We start from the raw sequence: 22,265 nt of genomic DNA on the forward strand, positions 1-22,265 counted from the left end.
CCTTTCTCACGCTTCCCCCAAGTCCCAGTAGCTGAGTACAAAGCTCGTCAAGAATTTATTTTACACTTCTCCACCATTTCTATTTTTTTATTTTGGAATAGAAGGGTAGTCGAAGCTTCCTTTGAAAGAAAACTGTAACCCATTTCTCACTGATGTCCATAGGGCAATGGTCATAGAAATAAACATCACAATTGTGTTTTAGAGGCTTGCTTTACTTAAAGGATTTGGAACGGCATAGTGGCTTTTTTGTGCCCTTCGCAGCACGGGGACCCAGAATTTGATACCAGCTTCAATCACATTTTAGCAACATGTCACAATTATCCCTGGAGTACAGTCCCAGCCAATTGGCTCAGAAACAGCTCTACTTAAGTAAAATTAAGATTCTGTTGTAGGAGTTCAGAGGGTAAGACTTGTTCCCTGGATGCAACTTTTTGCAAAATAACAATATTCTCTGATGGGACTGCTTCTTGTAGTTCTGAGAGAAGGTGAATACTTTGCTCTACTTTGTCTCACCTGCAACAACTATAGTTACAGAAAGAGGCAGGGTTGTATTCTAAATATAGCTGGAGAATTTCATATTCAGACTGTGGCTGGCACACATACTTCATGTATTGTGACTATCAGAATAGGTACAGAACTTTTGAAATGTACTGCAAAAGAATTGCAGACTCTCTTAGTAAGAGTAGTTTCTCAGTCAGCTCATTCCTGATTATGACTTGCTTCCAGGTGACTGACAAAGTTTTTCCTCTAAATCAGACCCAGATTTAGTTGCATGGAAGAGAATAATCTTTATCAAGCAGAAGGAATGTAAAACTATCTCAATAACTTTGGCCAATTTAATAGCTTTCCAAGTTACTAAATTCAAGTTGATTTATATAGCAATTTTATACTTCACACCTCATTAACTATAAGTATTTCAAGAATTTACTGTTTTTGTCTTCAAATCATGCTCCTCCTAGGGCACTCACTTCAAAAAATAACAGACAGCCCAAGTCTGTAACTGAAGAGTGAGTGGTTCAAAAATAAATACCCAGCTTGACTGTGAACAAGACTTCATTACCAGTACCTGCACACAAACAGACCCACATACTGGACTACATTTCTTTTATCATTTACCCTCAAGCCTCTGATTACATTCATAGAATTTGTGCAGCATGGACAACAGTCATTTACAGAATGTGTGCTCTCTTATTTCCCTCCTTGGAAGCTTGGATGGATATATATATATTTTTTTAAAACAGTGGACTAAATCTCTCTTCTTTGGTCCCAGTCACTGTGTATATTTAGTGTCATGAAGTGTCAGTAGCTGAAACTGGGTAATCCTTGTAAGAGTCAGGCTATTAGATTTTGTAGTAAATGTTGAAGGCTTTCACAAGCAAAAATTTGAAGTTCGCATACATGGTTGCATTCTGTTCAGAATCCTGGGAAAGAATCTTAGTTTTAAGTTGCTGGAGGGTCCTATTAGCACCTGTGGTACTTGGGCTTCTGATCTTTTTATTGGAAGAAAGAAAGTCATAATGTATAAAACTAGATTAAATTTACACTGGAATGAGTTTAAAAACCATCTCATTTTCCAGCCTTGATTACTATAGCTCTGACAATGATAATTTAAGTATCTGAGTAGTGCATTAAGAGCTGCTGGATAGACAATATGAACATATGCTGTGTTATGCAGACATGATGGAATTTGAACTGAATCTCTGGTTGATGAAACCCTCTCCCACTCACCTGCAGAGCATGGCTTTGATCACGAGAGAGGCGTTGCCTCTATTGTACTAGTGCTAAACTGCCACTTTGGGGATTGAGATCTCCTAAAAGTGCCTGTGCAATATAACTGTCTGCCATGTAAGCAACACACATTGTATCAATTAGTAGTAGGCTGAGGCACTCTGGGTATGTGTAAGTACTGGGATACAAAGGGCTCAAGGGAGTTACACTAATTTTTACATCCTTAAATTTAATGTATATAAAACTCAATCCCACTTGTACAATGCAACAGCCCTTAGGGCTGAATCCTGCTGTGTGCAGATGGAAAGGGGACATAGGGAGCCATTTTCCCTTCTGTCCAGCACTCAGGAGAATGCTATGAACAACTTCCCTGGTTCTAAAGCTGGATAGGATGCAGGAGGTGGTGTTCAAAATGAATCAGTGGTGGGGAAAAATGGATACTTTTTTTTAAAAGTAAGCAAAACTAAAAACCTCTTCCCTCCAAAAATAAATCTGTCCCTTCAGTCACAAGATACACTGAGTTCTATACACAAATTTAGGGTTATTTGAGCCACTTTCTACTTCAAAGCAGATTTCAGAGAATTACCTACCTCAAATATTGACATTTGGAGTAGGCTTATATTATATACACCTTTAAAAAGAAAACACTGAAAGCTAAACTAAGACTAACACAGAAACCCATCATCTTGGCCAGAATTGCTAGAGGCCTGTTTCTTAAAAAAATAAAACAAAACCAAAAACACACACCATAGACAATTGCTGTATCTACAGGCGCTCACAAAAGGCATATTTTTGAAAAGGGAGACCTAGCTCTTTCAATGCTGTTGAAATATAAAATATGGAGACTTTTCTTCATCTTGGATGAAGGGCTTGGATTTCCATCTCCACGGTGTTCTGGACAAAGGTATAGTGCTATCTCATTACAAACCAAATTGCTCAACTTATCTTACCAACATTCTCTTAAAGGAACTTCTGTTTTGATAATATATTTCACAATTACCTGCAGTGGTAAAATGTACACACACTGTACCTGAGTAGACAGTAATTGACTTTATAAGTGTGCTCTTGCGGCAGAACTACTGCCATGGCTTGTTTTAAAATTAATACCTGAAAGAGATATTAGAAAATTTACAGCTGAAGAAACTAAGGACACTAATCCTCAAAAGATGCAGTTACTCGGAGAAAAATGTTTTCTGTTCTGCGCACTTAAATTAAACTTATTGCATCAAAGCAACTAAAAAATGTGTGCAAACAAGGAAACCATTATTGTGTTCCACAGTAAGGAGGACCAAGAAGATCAAAGGAAAGAGAGGGTTGAATGTGAGGACTAACACAAAGCCCTAAGAACTCTAAGGTTTTATTGATGTGACATCTTGTGTTGGAAGAAAAATGAAATTTACATGATCAAAAACTTCCACAGATTTTCATAAACAGCAAAAACATTTATAAAACAATGAACCACAGCAGTATTAATGCCCTACAGATTTGTTTAAAAACTTTGAAGAGTGTAGAAGGAGAAACAGGGCACTTTTAAATAAATTTAGGAGGAAAGGGCAAGTCAGAAAAAAAAATCCTGATTTTTTATCAGTTGCAAAGTATTGTTAACCTTGTTAGCATATACAGCTACAAGTGAATGTTTGCTTTTAAGTGGTGTGGGTAGCTTTGCACTGAACGAACTCTTCAAAAGTGAGGAAACAGATGCTGTCTCAATTTAAATAATGAAACTGCTGTTCTGTAACAGAATCAGTGGCATAATGAACAGAGCCTTGTAGAAGATGGACCATCTGAAAATTGCAGTTCCAACATTAGACCAGTTCAAGGCATGGTTCCAAGGATAGCGTAGCCTGGAAAAACTAGCTCCATCTCAAAACACTCATTTGAGGTAAGGACTCATGCTATTGCTGTCCCACCGCTCACTGAGTAAGATATCTGTGGCTAATAGAATCATGGCCAGCATTGGTTGTATGTGGCAACAGCTAGATGAACAGACCTGCTGCTTTTCAATGTACTTCGAACTTCTGTTACTGAAATTCTACACTCTGAGTGAGCACTTTCATCTCCCCACACAGGTGCAAAAACAGTAACCTTGATCCTATTTCATATGCAGAAATCAACCCAAAGGCAAGTAAAACACGCATACATCATCATCCCATTCAATTATTCAGCAGTTTTGCAGACGTACTGGAAAAAAAACTAGCATTTGATATAAAAATGGTCTATGGAATCAGTCTAACTTCATTTTCCCCCAAGGATCATAATTCCACGTGTGCACCTAGATCTGTGGAAAAGAAAAAAAATAGGATGAAAATCACATTTCCAGGTTGGGTTTGAACTGTGTGTGTTTGTGTGAAACTGGCTTTACAAGCCCCCGGATTGTTCTCTCAGAACAGAATTACAGACATGAATCCCTTGTGAATTGAAAGGACAGTCTGTACACAGTAATCCTCTTGACCTTTGTTTGAATTACATTTTTCTTCAATTGTTGAAAAATTAAGAGGCAGGCCCAAATTTATGAACCTTCACCCAGCCTTAAGATCTGTCCTTCTGTTCATGAATCCCCACCAAACCATTCTCTTCATATATGCTCTTGTTTTTGTGGTCAAAATGATGCCCAAATTTTAAATCTGCTCTCAAGTACATTTCTTAACTAATATTTGCAAAGTGCTAATGATGACTAGAAATGTACTATATAAACTATATATTACCACTATTCAAAATACATTCCAAAGCATGTAGAGGCATGTATTGCAGATAGGCTTCACAAATAATTTAGTTAAAATGGAGAGTGATGAAGGCCTTCTTGACAGTGTTGAAAACGGTTTAGTTCTGCCTACATGAGCGCTTAAGCCATTGTCTACACTGGTGCAAGTGCACCAACTGCTGAAAACTGAGACTATGCAATGGTACACTGAAGTCTGCGTTCAGCCAAACATTTCCCCGTAGTAAGGATGATATTCAACTTCTGAAAAATTCCCATTCTGTTCAATTCACAGAACTGCGAGGCACTTTGTTTAGCCTGGATTCTGTTAAGGCATTTGTCAAGGAATGGGCCAATAAACAACTCTTCTCATCTACAGTGGACTCTTCCACTAAACCCAAATAAAAAGACAGTCACGCCAGCATACAGTGACAGTTATCTTTTGCATGGTATGAGGACATACACTTGCATTAAAATGGTCAAGCATGAACTATTTTCCAACAGCTGGAAAGAAATTCACCAGAATACCATTACACACTATGTATATGCACTGTGAGGGCAGCAAACTTTTAGTTTCAATAAAGCCATTTTTCTAAATGGGAGACTATATAATTTACCTTTTCTGTTTTGCTGTTTCATCCCATCTGTTGTAGTAAGGGTTCCTGATTCTTTCTCTTTCTGGAAACCACTGTGTAGCTGTTTAATTTCTTGATCATAGTCCTGCCACTCTGGGACAATGCGCACAGCTGCTTGAAGCTTGGGCTCTTTGGTCATTGGATTATTACACTGCAAATGAAACCAATTCATTTTTGAGACAGATGACCTTTGCATACATGCAGAAAAGATAAGTCTGTGTTCACGTAAGTATTTTCAAGCTTCAAATTTGCCTGACCTTAAAAGAAAACTGAATATGGGGAACACTTTCTACTGAATTAGAGTAGTTTTAATTTCACTATCATCAATGACCAACTGAAAGGAAAGCCCTTCTTACTGCAGCATCTCTCATAGTTGCTGGAGGGAGTACAGGTTAAAGTCTATTCCCAACTCATGCTAAAATTGCTGCTGTGGTTAGCCAATACAGGAGGAAGAAGCAAATGAATGCTTGCAAAATGCAAAAAGACAAAACTGCTGGTTCGGAAGACATGGAGAATCTATGTAAGGTACATATATGGCCCTCATCGCCATAGTATTTGCCAGCCTCACACAACACCCCTGGGAGGTTGGGAAGTGCTATCATCTCCATCTTCTGGGGTCAGTTCGTCATGCAAGCTCTCTGTTCATCTTCACCTGTTCAAGACAGCACTATAATCCACCTATTTGCCCTCTATAATGCAATCCATCACTTCCTCGGTTTTCCTTGGGGTCTCTTTCTTACTGGCTTCTCCCACCATAGCTTCATTAATCTTCTACCTGTGTCTGAAGTAGCGCTTCTTGGATTTTGTCAGTCACATCACAACTGACTTCCATCCTAATGGTTTCATTTCAAAATCTGTTCTTTTGTGTAACTCTTTTTAGTGCTCAGATACCCATAGGACCTCCCTAAAAGGCTGTTATGGCCAGGGATGAGCTCCCAACACCTATAAAATGTCTAGAAATGGCCACTATCTGATAGCCTCTGGCAGTCAAACTTCCCATCACTTGCCTTCACGTGGCAGAGGTGTTTTTACCAAAAGATGGTGTGATAAATGGGGAGGGGGGGGGGAGATCGCACCCTTTTATGGACACCCAGCCAGCTACAAAGTCCCTCTTGGTGGCTGTTCTCTACTTTGCTTTACCTGTAAAGGGTTAACAAGCCCACAGGTAAAAGGAAAGGAGTAGGCACCTGACCAAAAGTACCAATGGGAGGGTTAGAACTTTTTAAAATTGGGAAAAAACTTCCCTTTGTCTCTGTGTTGTGGCTCTCCGGGAAAGAGGGGAATAGAGAGCAATCATGCTATGAGAAGCTTTAAGCCAGGTATGATCATAGATCATCAGATCATACCTAGAACTACTTATTTGGAACCCCCAAATGTGTAAGTAGATCAGGAATGTTTAGAAAGACGCAATTAGGTTTATTTCTGTTTATTTCTTATGGCTAGTGGACTCCTCTGTACTAACACCAGATGCTTTTGTTTGCTTGTAACCTTTAATCTGAACTCCCAAGAAAGCTATTTTGGGTGCTTAATTTTTGGAATTGCTCTTTGAAAATCTAGCAAAAGCCTAAGTTCCAGATGTATTTTCTTTCTTTCTTTTTTGTTTTAAGAACAGGATTGGATTTTTGGTGTCCTAAGAGGTTCGTGCATATGTTGTTAAATTAGCTGGTGGCAACAGCAGATTTCCTTTGAGTTTTTTTCTCAGCTCTTCCCCAGATGGGGGTTGAAAGGGCTTGTGGGTACCCTACAGGAAGGAATTCCCAAGTGCGCCTTTCTGGTTTCAAAAAGGGATTTTGCATTTGGGTGGTGGCAGCGTTTACCAAGCCAAGGTCAGAAAAAAGCTGTAACCTTGGGAGTTTAATACAAGCCTGGAATGGCAAATATTAATTTTTAAAAATCCTTGCGGGCCCCCACCTTCTGCACTTGAAGTGCCGGAGTGGGGAATCAGCCTTGACAAGTGGGTATCTGGCACCCTTTAAAAATAACCAGACAGCTCAGGGGAGATGGGACTCTTCCGTCTGGGAGGGAAGCCTACCTAGGAGAAGGAAAACTTTGATTCACCGCCTCCGCCCACAATCCTCAGGTTAAATTTAGCCTGGCCCAACAGGTCTATGGAAAGAAGGTGGGAAGAGAGGGGGCACGTACTCAGTTTAACTGCGGAAAGGCCCCTCTCCCTGCTGTGTGTGACTCAGGGATGCAACCAATACATTTTTGTGAAAGGTGAATACATCAGCCCAAGCGATTTCTACTTTTTGATCAGTTACCAAAGGGTAATGCTAATAGCTCTATTACACAACAATACGCTAATGTGTAAACCAATTTAAATCTACTTATGAGCTTACCAGATCAATAGTTTTTGCTCTCTTCTTTGAAGAATCATCACACCATGTTTCACACCAAAGCCACTCCTGGGGTAGTGATTTAATGGGTACCTGATGGATCATGTTGTTGGGCAAATCCTGTTTGAAGGACAAAATGTATTAGTGGTATCTACAACAGCGAGAGGAAAAAATCATTTACCTTTAGAATTACCAAGGGATGCCCTCTGAGAAATCCTAACCTGTAGAGCAGAATGTACTTTACACCCAAGAAAAAAAACAGGGGTTTTCCAGTGAGTGAAAGATGAATGATAACATTGCCTAAACAAAATCTAAAAAAGTTAGATTCTCTGGAGAACACCAGAACCCCAGACTGTTTCAACAAACAGTTACCAATTTTAGAGTTCAGTATTCAAAATTAAATTTCAATTCACTTATTGTTTTGTGAAGTCAGCATATGTGAGGTTTTAACTCCATCTGATAACGGGATATAAATTCAACTATTAAATGCTCATTGGTGCACTGGACTAGCTCAAATGGCTATTTTCTTAAGAGATATTAACAATAGATGCCTCTTGGTGCTTGTACAGTTGTTTAGAAGACAGAGCAATGGTCCCATGGCACTAGAACAGCACAAATACTCTGTCCAACAGTCCCACTGACTAGTAACACTAATGGAAACATTGGTAACTTACACACAAGATTATTCTAATACAGTAACTCCTCGCCTAACATTGTAGTTATGTTCCTGAAAAATGCTACTTTTCATTGTTTCACTTAATTTCACTTAACATTGTTTCGCTTAATTTCCCCATAAGAATTAATGTAAATAGGGAGGGATTAGGTGCTAGGGGAAAACTTTTTGCCAGATAAAAAGACTATATTTTATATATAATAATACTATACACAACAATGATAATTGTGAAGCTTGGTTGAGGTGGTGATGTCAGAAGGTGAGATATTTCCCAGAGAATGCTTTACTGCTAAATGATGAATTAGCACTGAGCTGAGCCCTCAAGAGTTAACACATTGTTGTTAATGTAGCCTCACACTCTACAAGGCAGCAGTAATGGAGGGAGGGGAGACAGCATGGAAGAGAGAGACAGAGACACACCATGTGTGAGAGAGAGAGAGAGAGACACAAACATTGCCCTTTTAAGTATGGTGACCCCACTCGAATCACATTGCCTTTTTAAGTAGATCAGCAAGTTGAGACAGCAGCTGCTGCCAGCAAGCTCCCTCCATCATGAGCCCTTTCACGTCCACCCCCTGCTCTGTGGAAATAGGGTAAAGTAGCGGGGGACAGGAGTGGGGGGAAGGGGGCACCCTGACATTAGCACCCTTATTCTCCCTCCCCACCCACACAGGAAGTGGGAGGTTCCCCAGAGCAGCTCCAAGGCAGGGGGGGAGGGACAGCTGAACTGCCTGGCAATTGACAGCCCACACAGGGAACTTAGGAGAGCGGGGAGCTGATGGGGGGCTGCTGGTCCACCCTGGTTCCAAGCTCCCACCAGCTAGCTCCAACGGGCTGCTCTTTCTGCAGGCAGTGGATAAAGCAGGCAGCTGCCAAACAATCTTAAGGGAGCATTGCTCAACTTTAAACGAGTATGTTCCCTAATTGATCAGCAACATAATAACACAACAACTTTAACTCGGACGACTAAGTGAGGAGTTACTGTATTGTATAAAGTTCAGATACATAAAGTCAATGCACTAACATACATGCAGTTTAGCACATGGCACATTATAAATAAAGATGAGTATTTGAATATACATAAAGCTTTCTTTGGCCTATAACTAGGAAAACCCAGGGCAGACTGGAAAGCTCAAGAAATTGGTAATGGGTTAGAGAGACTTTCACCTCCACAACCCTAATTCCAATCTGGTCAATGCTAGTAGTAACCAAACATTAAGATCTAAAAACTTCTCATTGTCTTATAAAATGAATTGAATGGTGGTCTCAGGACACTTCCTAAGAGAAAGACGTCCATACCAAAGAAGCCTCCATAACACTTGGTATTGTTTTGTTGACTGTATCAACTGAGAGGCCAAGGAGTGAACAGACACTGAGATAATTGTCGCACCCAGAGATGTGTCTTAAACTTGTACTGAGAGCCATCTGCAAGGCAGTAAGGAAACTTGAATTTCATGATTGCGTGATTGTTTGGTGTTTTTTTTTGTAATGTAGGACTTCAGTGGGAAACCAAAGTTTTAAGAATCAACGCAGTCTCTGAAGATCTAAAACACTCAATACAGAATGACTACAGTGTTCCTATTGGGGAACCTTCCACAATGCCATTTCATGAGGCTAGGTTTCATTTTTTTGAAACCTTACTAAAATCTCTACCAAATACTGAAAAGCTAATAGTCAATGAAAATAATGTTAAAGATTAAACACAACGGACCAGAAGAAAAACGCATGTAAAGCTAAAATAGTATTCTGCCTTGAACTCACCTCACATCTAACTTCTATAGAACTCAGAATCCAATGTACTGTATATGCTGCAGCATTAATGGTAACACTCATTATTGCTCTAGAAAGTTGTCACTGTGTCTGATGAAGCCAAGTAGAGGCGTGGGACTGGTTCAAGGCTTCAGAACAACATTGCCTAACACATGGTAGTTTTAAGCCAATGAAGAAATCTCTGAATTAAGCATCAGATTAAAGTGCAATCTTTAAACAGAGCTGCCTTAAGAAGAAAAGGTATAGACCTTGATAGGAATTTAAAGACAAGAGAGTCTTAAGTATCTGAAAGCTAGCATCTAACTGCAAAAACTAAAAACCAAAGTACACACACCTGATCAAGGTTGGAAAGACTGTTAGGATCTTGACTCAGCCCTTGATATTGTCCTCTGAGCCGGTCTCCAGCAGCTATCTTCCTAAACTTTTTCAGATCAACAACATATAGAGCACTAAACACAAATAACAGGTTGTTAATAACATGAAGCCTGATTGATGTATTCATTTACAAAATTAAAAAAGAATGTAATCTTGGACCCTCCCAGACAAAACTAGGTTGTGATGTATAAATTCAAGGATTCTTCAAAAACAATATCCTCGTATTGCTGTCTCATTATCCATTTTTTCCCATTACCTTCAAAATTTAACCCAGATATATCTACTGGCAACTAACATCCGTTCAGTTAATCTGTAAAAGCTACAGCAAATGCTCTAGCCTAATATGTCAAGTGGAAATTCAGAGGCTGCCCAAGCTTACATGATGGAGCCCAGAAAAAGAAAGCATTGAGCAAACCCTCCAAACACATAGCAGACATTGATTTCATTGTATACACATACACTTCAACCAAAGTTTGCTAGCAACAATGGCAAGTATTGTTTCAAGTTTTTCACAAGTTGCTTTTTTTTTTTTTTTTTTTTCTTTAAAAACCAAACGAGCCCTAAAGTCTATCTGGTAAAACTGAATTCTTCAATACCTGATGTGATATTTTCTTCCAGCCAAGTGACTTGCCCAGTATCCTGACTTCCAGAACCTGTAGCCATCCATCTCTTTACGGCTTTCACAGAATGGAGTATAGCCATATGGTGCACCATCCAAATTGAAGTCTCTTAACTCTTTGAGGTCTGTGCGGACAATCTAGCAAAGGGAAATGGAAATTATTTTGTTTAGCATGGACACAGACTTCGGAAAGCTGGCGTGGGGAGTTATTTTTGAGGTGTGGGTGAAGACTCTATAGTCAAAGCTGAATAAGCATTTAGAGAAAGGTTACTTATTATCGGTGCATTCTACATTGTATTAGTGGATGAAGATAAAGTCCCTGCCCCACACAAATCAGAATAGGATAATGCACATCATCATTCAAGTAACAAAGATATAAAGAATCCAAAATAGACTCGGTAATTAGAATAAAAGCTATAAAAGGAGAATCTGGTATCTAGGTCATGGTACCTACAAATAACTTGACTGAGGGTATGTCTACACTGCAATTAAAAACCTGTGTCTGACCCATGGCAGCTGGCTCAGGCTCAGGCTGGAGCCTAGGCTGTCAGACCCTGAGAGATGGGACGGTACGAGCGCGCGAGCGCCAGCCTGAGTCCAAACATCTACACCACGATTAAACTGCCTCTTAAGTCCAAGCCCAAGTCAGCTGGCCCAGGCCAGCCGCAGGTGTCTAATTGCAGTGTACACATACCCAGAGCCATCACTCTATATCTCACCTCTCAGTCCTCATCCTCAAATGAAACCTGTACAACGTTTTCAACAGATGAGTCTGGGAATTTAAAATCATAAGTTTGCTAAAAACCATTGACTTAACAAAGACACTGGGTTTGTGGCTCATTACAACAATTTGTACCACATCCTGCCGCCTATTAACTCTTAATTGCCCACTTCATTTTAAGTGATGCGAACCCCTTATGCTTAATCTGTCCCACCTTGTATCTAGTTTGGGCACTCCCGTTACCTTCTCCAGACATGAGGAAGCGCTCTGTGAAGCCTGAAAGCTTGTCCCTTCCACCAACAGAAGTTAGTCCAATAAAAGATATTATTTCGCCCACTTTGTCTCTTGACAAAAGTAGGCCCCTGGGGTGCTGTGATGGCTGCTTATCTTGCTGATAGGATTTGTGCTATCCTTTTCTATTTGTTATATCCACATTTTCTAACTTTTGAGTGCTTTACTTTGCAACCTTCATAATGTTCTTTTAACATAGGTGTTTTTGTATTTCACTCCATTTACTACACGTACGCTGACCTTGTAATTCCTGCCAGTGACCCCAAAGCCATCAGATAGCTTACCTGATCAGCATCCACAAAAAGGAATTTATCAACCACCAGTGGGAACAGCACATCCAGAAAAAGGATCTTGTAACCCCAGATAATGCGCTGTTTCTCTGTTTGCTGGTGAAGCCATCGGGGCCATTTGTATTGGACAAGCTCATACTGGAAATTATATTTCTCTGCCATGTATGGAATGAACTCCTGGGGAGGGAAAAATTATTTTATCTCGACTGCATTTCTGGGTTTGTCCCATTATAGCAAAACCAGGTAGAAGAAAAGACAATTTTTAAAAAGAAGAAAAGGCCCAAGAGACTTTGCAGCCTTTGGGTAAAGCACAATTTTTTTTTCTAAATAGGTTTTTTGTTTTAAGCAAATGTAAATGTAATCGCAAACAATAATAAAAAAATAAAAAATAAAGCGGTCCCAACTTTGTGTGACAGTCACACATCAGAAGTGTAACTGTCAGAATGTAGTCTTTGAAATCCATCTAAACATCTTAGGATCCCTTCAATCCCCACAGTTATGACACTGATCTATTTTATAACAGATCCAGGGGTGAAGGGTTTGATTTACAAGAAGAGATTACTTGAGTTCAATATGAAATACTGGAATAAACCTAAAAGGGAAAAAGGTAAGATAAACATCAGGAAAAGATTCCCAACAACAAGATCCACTTGGCTGTGCAAGTTTCCCCAAGTGAAGTGGGAGAAGCCCCAACTCTTGAACAATGAATATAAGCCCTGAAAAAATTCTAATAAGTGTACATTAGAGAATAATCCTGGATCAGCAGAGAATGGGGACTAGAGAACCTAAGAAATCTTCTCCTGCTATCCCCCTCTAACTCATTTGATAATTGCAATTGAATACTTCGGCGACTGCTGTATTTTAATATAAACCTAGTACTCAAACAATATAATGGCACACATTCATGCCTAGTTTTTAATACCATTAAAGGCTAACAAATGATTTTGCTGACTGACTTTGTATTGCTCCCAAGATGTCACAATGCACCCTCTGAAAACGTGTATTAGAAAAGAAAAAGTAACCAGATGTCTTAATGATACTAAAACAATCCTAATTTCGGAAAAAGATGCTGGTTCAGCCAAGATTGTTACTTGTCCAACAAATCCATGATGTGGAGTCTGCACTGAGCGGGAAATAATGTACTGCTGGCCAAAGGTAGCACATTACTTCCCCACTGGAACAAGGAGGGCTGAGAGGCAGCACAGACTGTAAAGTCACAGAATCTAGCCCTTAGTTGATTTCTTTCTGTATAAACAGACTCTTCATTTAGAATGAACTACCAAACCAGATCAGACCTGTGGCCCACCAAGGCCAGTGTTACATCTCTGACAGTAGCCAATGCCAGATAAATCAGAGGAAAGCGTAAAATCACTTTAATAGAGTCATGCATTAACATGCCCATGGAGAATGTTTTTTCCTAGGCATTTAAGGTTGTCTCATCTCCTGAAGCATCAGGGTTGATATGTCATATATGTGTATTCCCCATCTTATTCATATACATGTGTAATCCTTTTTTGAATCCTACTAAGCACTCTGCCTCTATAAATGGTTGCCACAGGTTAATTGTGTTACATAAAAAAGTATATCCATACGTTAGTTTTTTATTTTCTGCCTTCTGATTCCCCTTGTTCTTGGTTTAGTATGTGTGCACAACTGGCCTCCTTTATAGCCCTGTTGATTTTATAAATATCTTTCATACCACCTATTATTCTCCTCTCAAAAATTAAAGGTCCTAATATTTTTTAGTGTTCCTTCATATGAAACTTTTTCCATGCCTCTAATCCTTGGCATTGCCTGTCTCTGGGCTTTGTCTCTTTCTGCTCGGTCATTAACACTCTCCTTCCCCCAACCTCACAGGTCAGGCACACCTTCCTCATGCAATTTAAAAAGAAGCCTCTATTTAACAGTCACACCTTTATCATGAACATTGCCATGCAAACCACAAGGAAAAGCAGTTCAAACAATAGAAGCAAAGGAATCTAAACAAAGATATGAAGAATTCTCTTACTCCAATTTCCTACTGTGTGCAACTCCCTCCTTATATACCCCTTTACAAAGTTAACCCACTGTCAAACTGATCTTCACTGACAAAAACTTCTTAATCAGAAGAATAAGACTGCAACTACGCTTCTTGTTTGTCAAAATAAAGAGATATCAATAGATTATACATAGCTTTTCATGTTGATTAGTATGGGACTCATCTACCTGTTCAAAGAACAGATATTTAAAAAAATGAGGTAAGATGACAAATGAAATAACCCTTAGAAAAGTTTTTTACTTTTACTTGTGCCCCTAGTAAAAGATTTAGTAACAGACCTTGAACGTAGGTGACAAATAGTTCTTCAAGAACCAGAATTTCACTGGAGTCTCAGTGTGTTTCAGCACAGATAACATCATTATACTGTCAAAAGCAAAAAAAGAACAACGTTTTTTACATTTAATCAACAGGAAAAACTCCAATTGTAAAGACCACTACCGTTATTGCTAAGACAAAGTTCGTACAGCCCAGCTCTGCAGAAAGCTCAGTGTAATGGTTAGATTACAGATGGCTATTTTCCTACATTATTCTAGTGAATGCAATTTGTGCCAGATTACTGACAATTATGCACCAAAAAGAAAATATACAGCTGCAGCCTATTAAAATCAGCTTAAACACCTAAGTACAAAATATATTTTTTAAAATACTGAATAATTTATGCATGGATATAAAAAGTGAGTCGTTCTCTAATCCAATATACAGTAAATCAAATAATAGGACAGTGATCAGCTGCCCTATTATCTATTAGATAAACAGCTTAAATCTAATTTAGGTATTTGTAAAGAGCAAAATAGCATAAGAATACAAATAAAAGTCATAGAATAAATATCTTGTGCTTTTAAAATCAACTTTTTCATCTTTGCCTTAAGGTTTGTTCTATGAATATTGATGTGTATCAGAGCAAAACCTACAATGATATTGCAGCTCAGTGAGAACTACTAAACAAAGCTTGCCTTAACAGTTCACTTCCTGTAAACTGCATAAACAGAAACGTTTATAAAATACACTAAAGCTTCCAACTGCTTTGAATCTAATGGGAGTTTTACCACTGGATTTCATTTTTTTCAATATTACCCTTATTAAGTAAGAAGACATATGCCAAGTGAAATAGCCAGTGTTTAACAACTCTGCCCCAAACTATTCATATGTAACAGAAATGGTCAGATCATTATTTAAAAGGAGATTTGAAGCTTCCAACTACTTTTTTAAGTAGATAGCAATAGCAATACATCTACCAACTGAGAAACAAAAATTACAGTCTCTAGACTAACCGGAGGAATCTTTCATACAGGTGTCCTGAAGCCACAGAGAATATATTAATCACGTCATCTTTATCTTGTTTCACTTCATCATTCTTCTGCCCACCTGTAAATCCCCTAAAATCAGGAAAAATATAGTCCTCATTAGAATACTTATACCTGTCTACAATGTCATGTAGAAAACTGGGCTTTTCCCCCAGGCCAAATCTCTCACTTCCCAGTCTGGCAGGGGTCGAGTGTGCTGCAGACACAATGTGCTCAGACCTGGGAGGGAAGGCATGCTTGGTGTTGCCAGTTGATTTATATTATTGATGGGCTCTGAAAAGAGTCCTGTTAATGAGACCTCTTCAGCCCTAAAGGGACTGCCTGTGATGTGGGGCCTTTAGAAGATGTACAATGATCCAGGGCACGAAGAAAGGCACACCGTAACCTTTTACAGAAGGGAGAAGGAAAACATAGTTACAAAGCAATGCCCATCTTGTTCTGCATAGCTGAATAAAATGGACTCCCAGGAATTACTGATAGCGTAGTTTTAAAAATTACACCCTCAAACCCAGTACCATTTATAAACAGAATTGCTATAGATTATTGGTTCTTTAGGTCCATCATTAAAATACCAGACAATCTTTCAGTCTCTAGACTGCATGATGTCAGTGAACAGACAACTATTTTTACCACTTAAGAGACTCCCAAAATCCAGACTCATTCTCACTGGTTCCATCACTTAGTAAATCTTCATTCATCATGTCTAGTTTCTTCTGAACCTGGAAATGTAAACACTGCGTTAGCCAACAAATTTTATTAATAGCTGAGAAAATAGCTATAAAATACTAAGCAGTCATCACCACACCATGTTTTTATTTGAATAATGTCCATCTGCACACAACTTAGGCCACATTAAGATACTTATCAGAAGGGACAATAACCCACTAGTGTTTTTTACTAGTGAATTTTAACACAAAATTCAAACTAGTTCCAGAGGCTTTAAGACCTTTGACTTTAGAAGGCTAAAACTTATCAAAATGCATTTTTGTCGTCATCTTCGATGATGGAAACTGGAGAAAAATTTAACACTACTCTCCATATTGGCCTAAAAGAGTCCACTGAGACATTAGGAGTGCAGCACCAGAGCTAAGCAACTTAATCACGGTAGATTTAATAGGTGAGAAGGCCACATCCAAAAACCAGAGCCAAATAGAAATGCAAAACAGAAATTTTGGGAGGAAGAGAGGAGAAGGCTATGCTGCAACCATCACCACCAATGGATTAATCTGGTTTCATTTTGTAGCTACACTTCCATCTGCTGTGTGCTCTCTGAGGGAGAGACAGCATCAGATAACCACAGAGCTGATGATAGAAGGTAGATAAGCACAGGTCTTTAATAATGTATATGATAACCAGTTGTTAAAAACATATCCATAATGGTAGTTACACTACTGGCTGGCTATTTATTTGTTATATAATCATTACTAGGAGGAAGCATATTGAACATGATTAAGGGATATCATTTTAAGTTTTTGCACTCAGTTGAGCCTGTAAAAAGTGAGCACAATTGTGTTGCTAATTTGCATGCAAGTTAGAGCAACCGTATGTCAAATCCCTCATTCTGCACATACAATCACTAATTATATGCATGACAATAAAAAAGGGCTTAAATGTATTTAGTGTAAGTGCTACTATAATACTGCTAGCACCACACAGATACTCTTCCAAACTTAGCACCTCATTGATAAAATTCTCTTCCAATTTACATTCACACGATTGCTTCCTTTTCAGTTTTATAATTCAGCTCACTTTTCTTATATAATTGATAAGGTGCTCTTGTATATTAATATTATTCCACTGTGTGCTAGAAGTGAACAGTGTTTTATAAATAATTAAACTATTTATTATTACTATTTATAACCCTAGGATGGATGGATTTATAACGCTAGGATAAATGGACCCCACGAATGCGGTTACACACCCTCCCCCAACCCTCCACTAAATGTACTGTTGACATAGGACTTGAGATGGACCTTCATACCAACAATGCAAATATCAAATAGGTAATATGTTCCAAGAGACAGACTATAGACTGGGTGTCTGGAGTCTTGGATTTTAATCTAAACTCTGCCATTGACCTGCCCTTCAATTTACACAGTCACTTCACCACTCTGTGCTTCTGTTTCCCCTCTGTAAAACTGGGATAATGATATTTATATTTCTTTGTAAAGTGCTTTAAGGTCTATGGATGAAATGCATTGTTAGGGACCTGATCCACAGCCCAGTGAAATCAATGGGGGGAGTCCTATTTACTTCAGTGAGTTTTTCCCACTGATTTCAATAGGCTTTTGGATCAGGCCATATAAGACCTAACTGTTGTTATAAACAGCTTAGTAACAGTATAGTGCCATCCCTTTTCCCAAAAAGTGCATGCATAATCTAAGTATCTTGAGGCTTCTGCTTTATTTTGCACACACTGCCTCTGGTGTAAGTTTATAGGAGGGATGATTAGTTCTTAATAAAAAAAAAAACAACCTTGTTCCCACTGCCATTGTCCAAGACCTCAAACCAACCATCCTACTTCAAGAGGAGCTCTTGCAGTACAGTTTTCAAACTCACCTTCACTTTAATAATTTTGCTCTTGAAGTTGTTGAGAACAACAATAACTTCACTGGCATCAGGTGGAGAATCTGTACCATCATGGCTAGAAATAAAAAAAAAATATTTAGTTTTGTAACCATCACCACAGAACTGGGGCCATTTTGTTTCCTATTTCTTCTTCATGAGCACTTGTCAGAAAGATCTTTTTCATAACAGCCTAGTTCCCTCCCTGACTAAACTGTAACACCATAAAACATACAAACCTATCCAATAAATACAAAAGTGAACATACTCATACACAATCACAAAGGGAATTTATTTGATTTAATCTTATGGAACAAATAGTGTGTCTGGCATGGCATGCAATTTTCATTTAACAATTAGTTGCAATTTGTAAAGGAACTGTTAGATCCATAGATACCAATATTATGTGTGTCCAGTTCAAAATGTTCACAAGAAGAAAAACAAAAAGATACCATATAGTCTCACCTGTAGATTCTATAGATGTCCTCAGACCTCCCCTTTCTGAGTCTCAAAACCCAAGCCCCAGGATTGGCTTTTAATTGGAAGTAGCCCTGTAAAGGAAAAAAAGCGACACACTGTTTTAGCTGAAAATCAAGACTGCTTTTGCTGTGGTTTCCTAGCAGTATACAGTTTGAACATTTTTCCTTATCAGCCATTTTAGATTTGTATATATTTGCTCATAAATCAACTGATTAAAACATCTTTAAACTTCAAAACACAGATAAGAACAGGAAAGGTTCTACCAGTTCCAATGAAATTTCCCATTTCAAAGTAAGGAATACTCATGGAACGGGTAGAATCTTTCAAACAGATGGAGTTTTTTCAAGTAGTTACTGTCGGAGCAGAAACCAAACACAGACTTTCAGTCTGTTTTTCTGCAAAGATGACCCAGAATGTCTAACTTGTGGGCTTCCCTCAATGGCAGAAAAAAATATATATTTCAAGTCACCACCAGATAACCACTGTAATGATCCATAAAAGATCCAGCTTCAGTACATAATGTTTGGTTCATTCTGATTGGGACTTCAACTTGATTTAACATCCTACACTTAGTGCACCACACCACGCTGGTACAACTTTTAAAAAATTACTATGCAGAACACATACACAAAAGTATGTTATTGCAACATCAATTTTTAGATTTTAATTGCAGAAGAATCAGAAAATTCATTTTTAAGGTGACAAAATCTGATGAGGGTCTAAATATTTGTGCTGATGCATCCTATAGGCTCATGTTCTTTCATTCTGCCACCAAATGTGTAATTATGATTGCACAATCAGAGATGCATGTGCAAACATTTGGAGAAAAAGCACAACAGTCCAAGTTTCTGAACTTCAGGAAAATGATGCAGTGTGCATGCTTAGTAGGCTATTTCCAAATCTCTTCAGATTCAGTTGTTCAGAGACCAAACTTATAAGAAGGAAAAGTTAAACAGAGAAGTATATACCCATTAAAAAAACAAACAAATGCAGCATGTAGTTTTCCCCACAAAGTGGCTAATTAAAAACAGTTTTACAAAAATCTGAGCCACTCCCCACCTGTGGGTGTGCACAGTCACAATACCCACTGCTCATCTTACAGCAAAATTATGGAAGTTGTCAGCTAAAGAGGTGGGAAGTGTGCAATATAGAAAAATCAACTGTGAAAATCTGGCTCCTTTTTTGTTCTTCCATTAGGCCTATATTCACCTTAGTAGACACTGAGGCTATTTCTACACTACCACATACGTCGATATAATTTATGTTGCTCAGGGGTATGAATAAGCCACCCCTGTGAGCGACATAAATTACACCAACCTAAGTGCTGGTGTGGACAGTGCTATGTCAGCGGGAGAGCTTCTCCTGACAACACAGCAACCACCGCTGGTTGGGGATGGATTAATTAAGCCAACAGGAGAGCTTTCCCCCTGTCCCTTTAGAGTGGCTACACTACAGAGCTTGTGGCACCTTAGAGACTAACCAATTTATTTGAGCATGAGCTTTCGTGAGCTACAGCTCACTTCATCGGATGCATGCCGTGGAAACTGCAACAGACATTATATACACACAGAGATCATGAAACAATACCTCCTCCCACCCCACTGTCCTGCTGGTAATAGCTTATCTAAAGTGATCATCAAGTTCCCAATGGCCCAACTTGATGATCACTTTAGATAAGCTATTACCAGCAGGACAGTGGGGTGGGAGGAGGTATTGTTTCATATTCTCTGTGTGTATATAAAGTCTGCTGCAGTTTCCACGGTATGCATCCGATGAAGTGAGCTGTAGCTCACGAAAGCTCATGCTCAAATAAACTGGTTAGTCTCTAAGGTGCCACAAGTCCTCCTTTTCTTTTTGCGAATACAGACTAACACGGCTGTTACTCTGAAACTACAGAGCTTGCAGCTGCACCACTGTAAGCTCTTGAGTGTAGCCATAGCCTCAGGTAATTACAGAAAAGACTTACAGTCTGGGAACATGTGTAATGCCATGGGCAAGTTAATGATGGGAAGCAAAGGGAGCAGGGCCACCCAGGGGATTCAGGACGCCTGGGGTCTTCGGGGCACTCCGAATTGCCGCCGAAGACCCGGAGTGGAAGAAACAGCAGCGAGTCCTTCACTCTGGGTGTGTTTGATGGCACTGAAGGACCCCCCTGCCGAAAACTCTCATGGGGGCCCCTCTGAGGCCTAGGGCAAATTACACCACTTGCCCCCCCTGTTCCTCCCCAGGGCCCTGAAAGGGAATGTCAGCTGATTTGTTTAAAATTAAATAAATAAATCCTAATTTCAACGGTGTCACCCTCTGCGGCGTGGTAGCGGGGGAAACTCACTCCCCCTCAGCTCCAGGTCCTCCAGTTGGTGAATATTTTGGTAATACAATGTCAGCGGAAATGGGTCAAGTTGAGTATCATTTGGGTATCCTATCAAGCTGGGTTTATTTCTCCCACAAACACAGTGGTACCAAACATGACAAATGAAACAATTATGTAGATACGTTTTTGAGAAAATGTTGTTTTTTTAATCAATTTCTTTAAATTATATTTTAACACAGCAATGTCAAACATTCAGCTCTCACAAATTTAAATTGTGGCCCTCAACTGACCATACTGTCTTGTCACTTAATGCTCAGAACATGCTACCCAATTAATTGGAAGGAGTGTGGCAAAAAAGCAGTTCAGTGGTATTGAGTATCAGCTTTGTTATGCCAAAAGAATTGTGATGAGACACCGGTTAGGATTTCAGCATCCAGCCAGAAGGTACTGGAATCCACGTCCAAATGGGATGCACATAGCTACATAACATAATTAAGTACAATCCCGCAGTAATTAATTACAAAATCCTTGTGTTTACTTTTGTCTTGATCATTTTTAGGCATCAGTGGGGAAACAAAGATTAGTGACTAGTAGCTGAATTTTAGGAGAGCGTCACTATGGAAGACCTGGTTAAACACAATGGTGGATGGCACCTTAAATACTAGAGGAAGTGCACCCATAAACTGTATTTGGCAAGGTTGGAAAGGAAGTACTTCAAGCATCAGGAAAAAAAAGTTGAAGAAGCTGGAACAAGTGACAACTGTGGGCAAGGCTCACCTTACACTAGGTCCCATGGTGTGCGTTTCAGGAAGAACACCTGCTCCTTCTGCAGTAAGCCCGAAGTTTCAACACGTGAGACTTCATAATGAAGCTGCTGCCTTGCACTGTTCAATGGAATTTCTTTGTAGTTCCCAAGAGGAGGCGGACACTAAAATTATCTTGCATACTATCTGTACCCCAGAGATAAGTGCTAGTAATGTCTTGATTTTTATGCAGGACACTAATGTTCTAGGGCTCCCTCTGAGATGCTATTCCAGACTTTTTTGCAAGATTCTGTTTTTGTGCCTGCTGCTGGGGAACAGAATTGCTGTATATCCTTCAGAGATGTGTTCCTACCTCTAGGATCATTAGAAGCCACCACACTTCCAGGTTTCCATGCCCTCTCAGGGTTTGACACTACTGGAAAATTGGCTGGAAAGACCAAATTGTCTTTCTGGAAGGCACTGGATTTAGTCTCTGACAACCACTCTCCTTGCTCTAAAGGTGCTTGGAACAGCTGAGATAGTCTCTGGTGAGGTCATAAATGCACTGGAAGCATTCATATGTTGAGTTTACCATTTGAAGACCAACATTATGACACTTACAGAGCTATGTTCATGGATGTTTTCCAAAAAGCAGACAAATGGAGAAAAACTGCCACCAACAAGGGGT

General features: G+C 39.2%; 1 protein-coding gene across 10 annotated transcripts in view; it reads right to left on the bottom strand.

Moving 5' to 3' along the window:
• Positions 1-438: 438 nt before the first annotated feature.
• UGGT1 (UDP-glucose glycoprotein glucosyltransferase 1) overlaps positions 439-22,265 on the bottom strand; it is a 116,671-nt gene continuing 94,844 nt past the window's right edge. For 9 of the 10 annotated variants that reach the window (XM_073360120.1, XM_073360118.1, XM_073360117.1 and 6 more), the window contains 11 exons: positions 18,509-18,594; positions 18,038-18,122; positions 16,109-16,197; positions 15,446-15,550; positions 14,453-14,537; positions 12,131-12,313; positions 10,812-10,972; positions 10,175-10,289; positions 7,401-7,517; positions 5,044-5,212; positions 439-4,006 (listed from right to left, as the gene is read on the bottom strand). In XM_073360120.1, coding sequence (XP_073216221.1) covers positions 3,981-4,006; positions 5,044-5,212; positions 7,401-7,517; positions 10,175-10,289; positions 10,812-10,972; positions 12,131-12,313; positions 14,453-14,537; positions 15,446-15,550; positions 16,109-16,197; positions 18,038-18,122; positions 18,509-18,594 — 1,221 coding nt within the window. In that variant the 3' untranslated portion in view covers positions 439-3,980. The other variant, XM_073360124.1, reaches the window with a different exon arrangement.

Source organism: Lepidochelys kempii, chromosome 9 (genome assembly GCF_965140265.1).
Source record: "Lepidochelys kempii isolate rLepKem1 chromosome 9, rLepKem1.hap2, whole genome shotgun sequence".
Classification (NCBI taxonomy): domain Eukaryota; kingdom Metazoa; phylum Chordata; order Testudines; family Cheloniidae; genus Lepidochelys; species Lepidochelys kempii.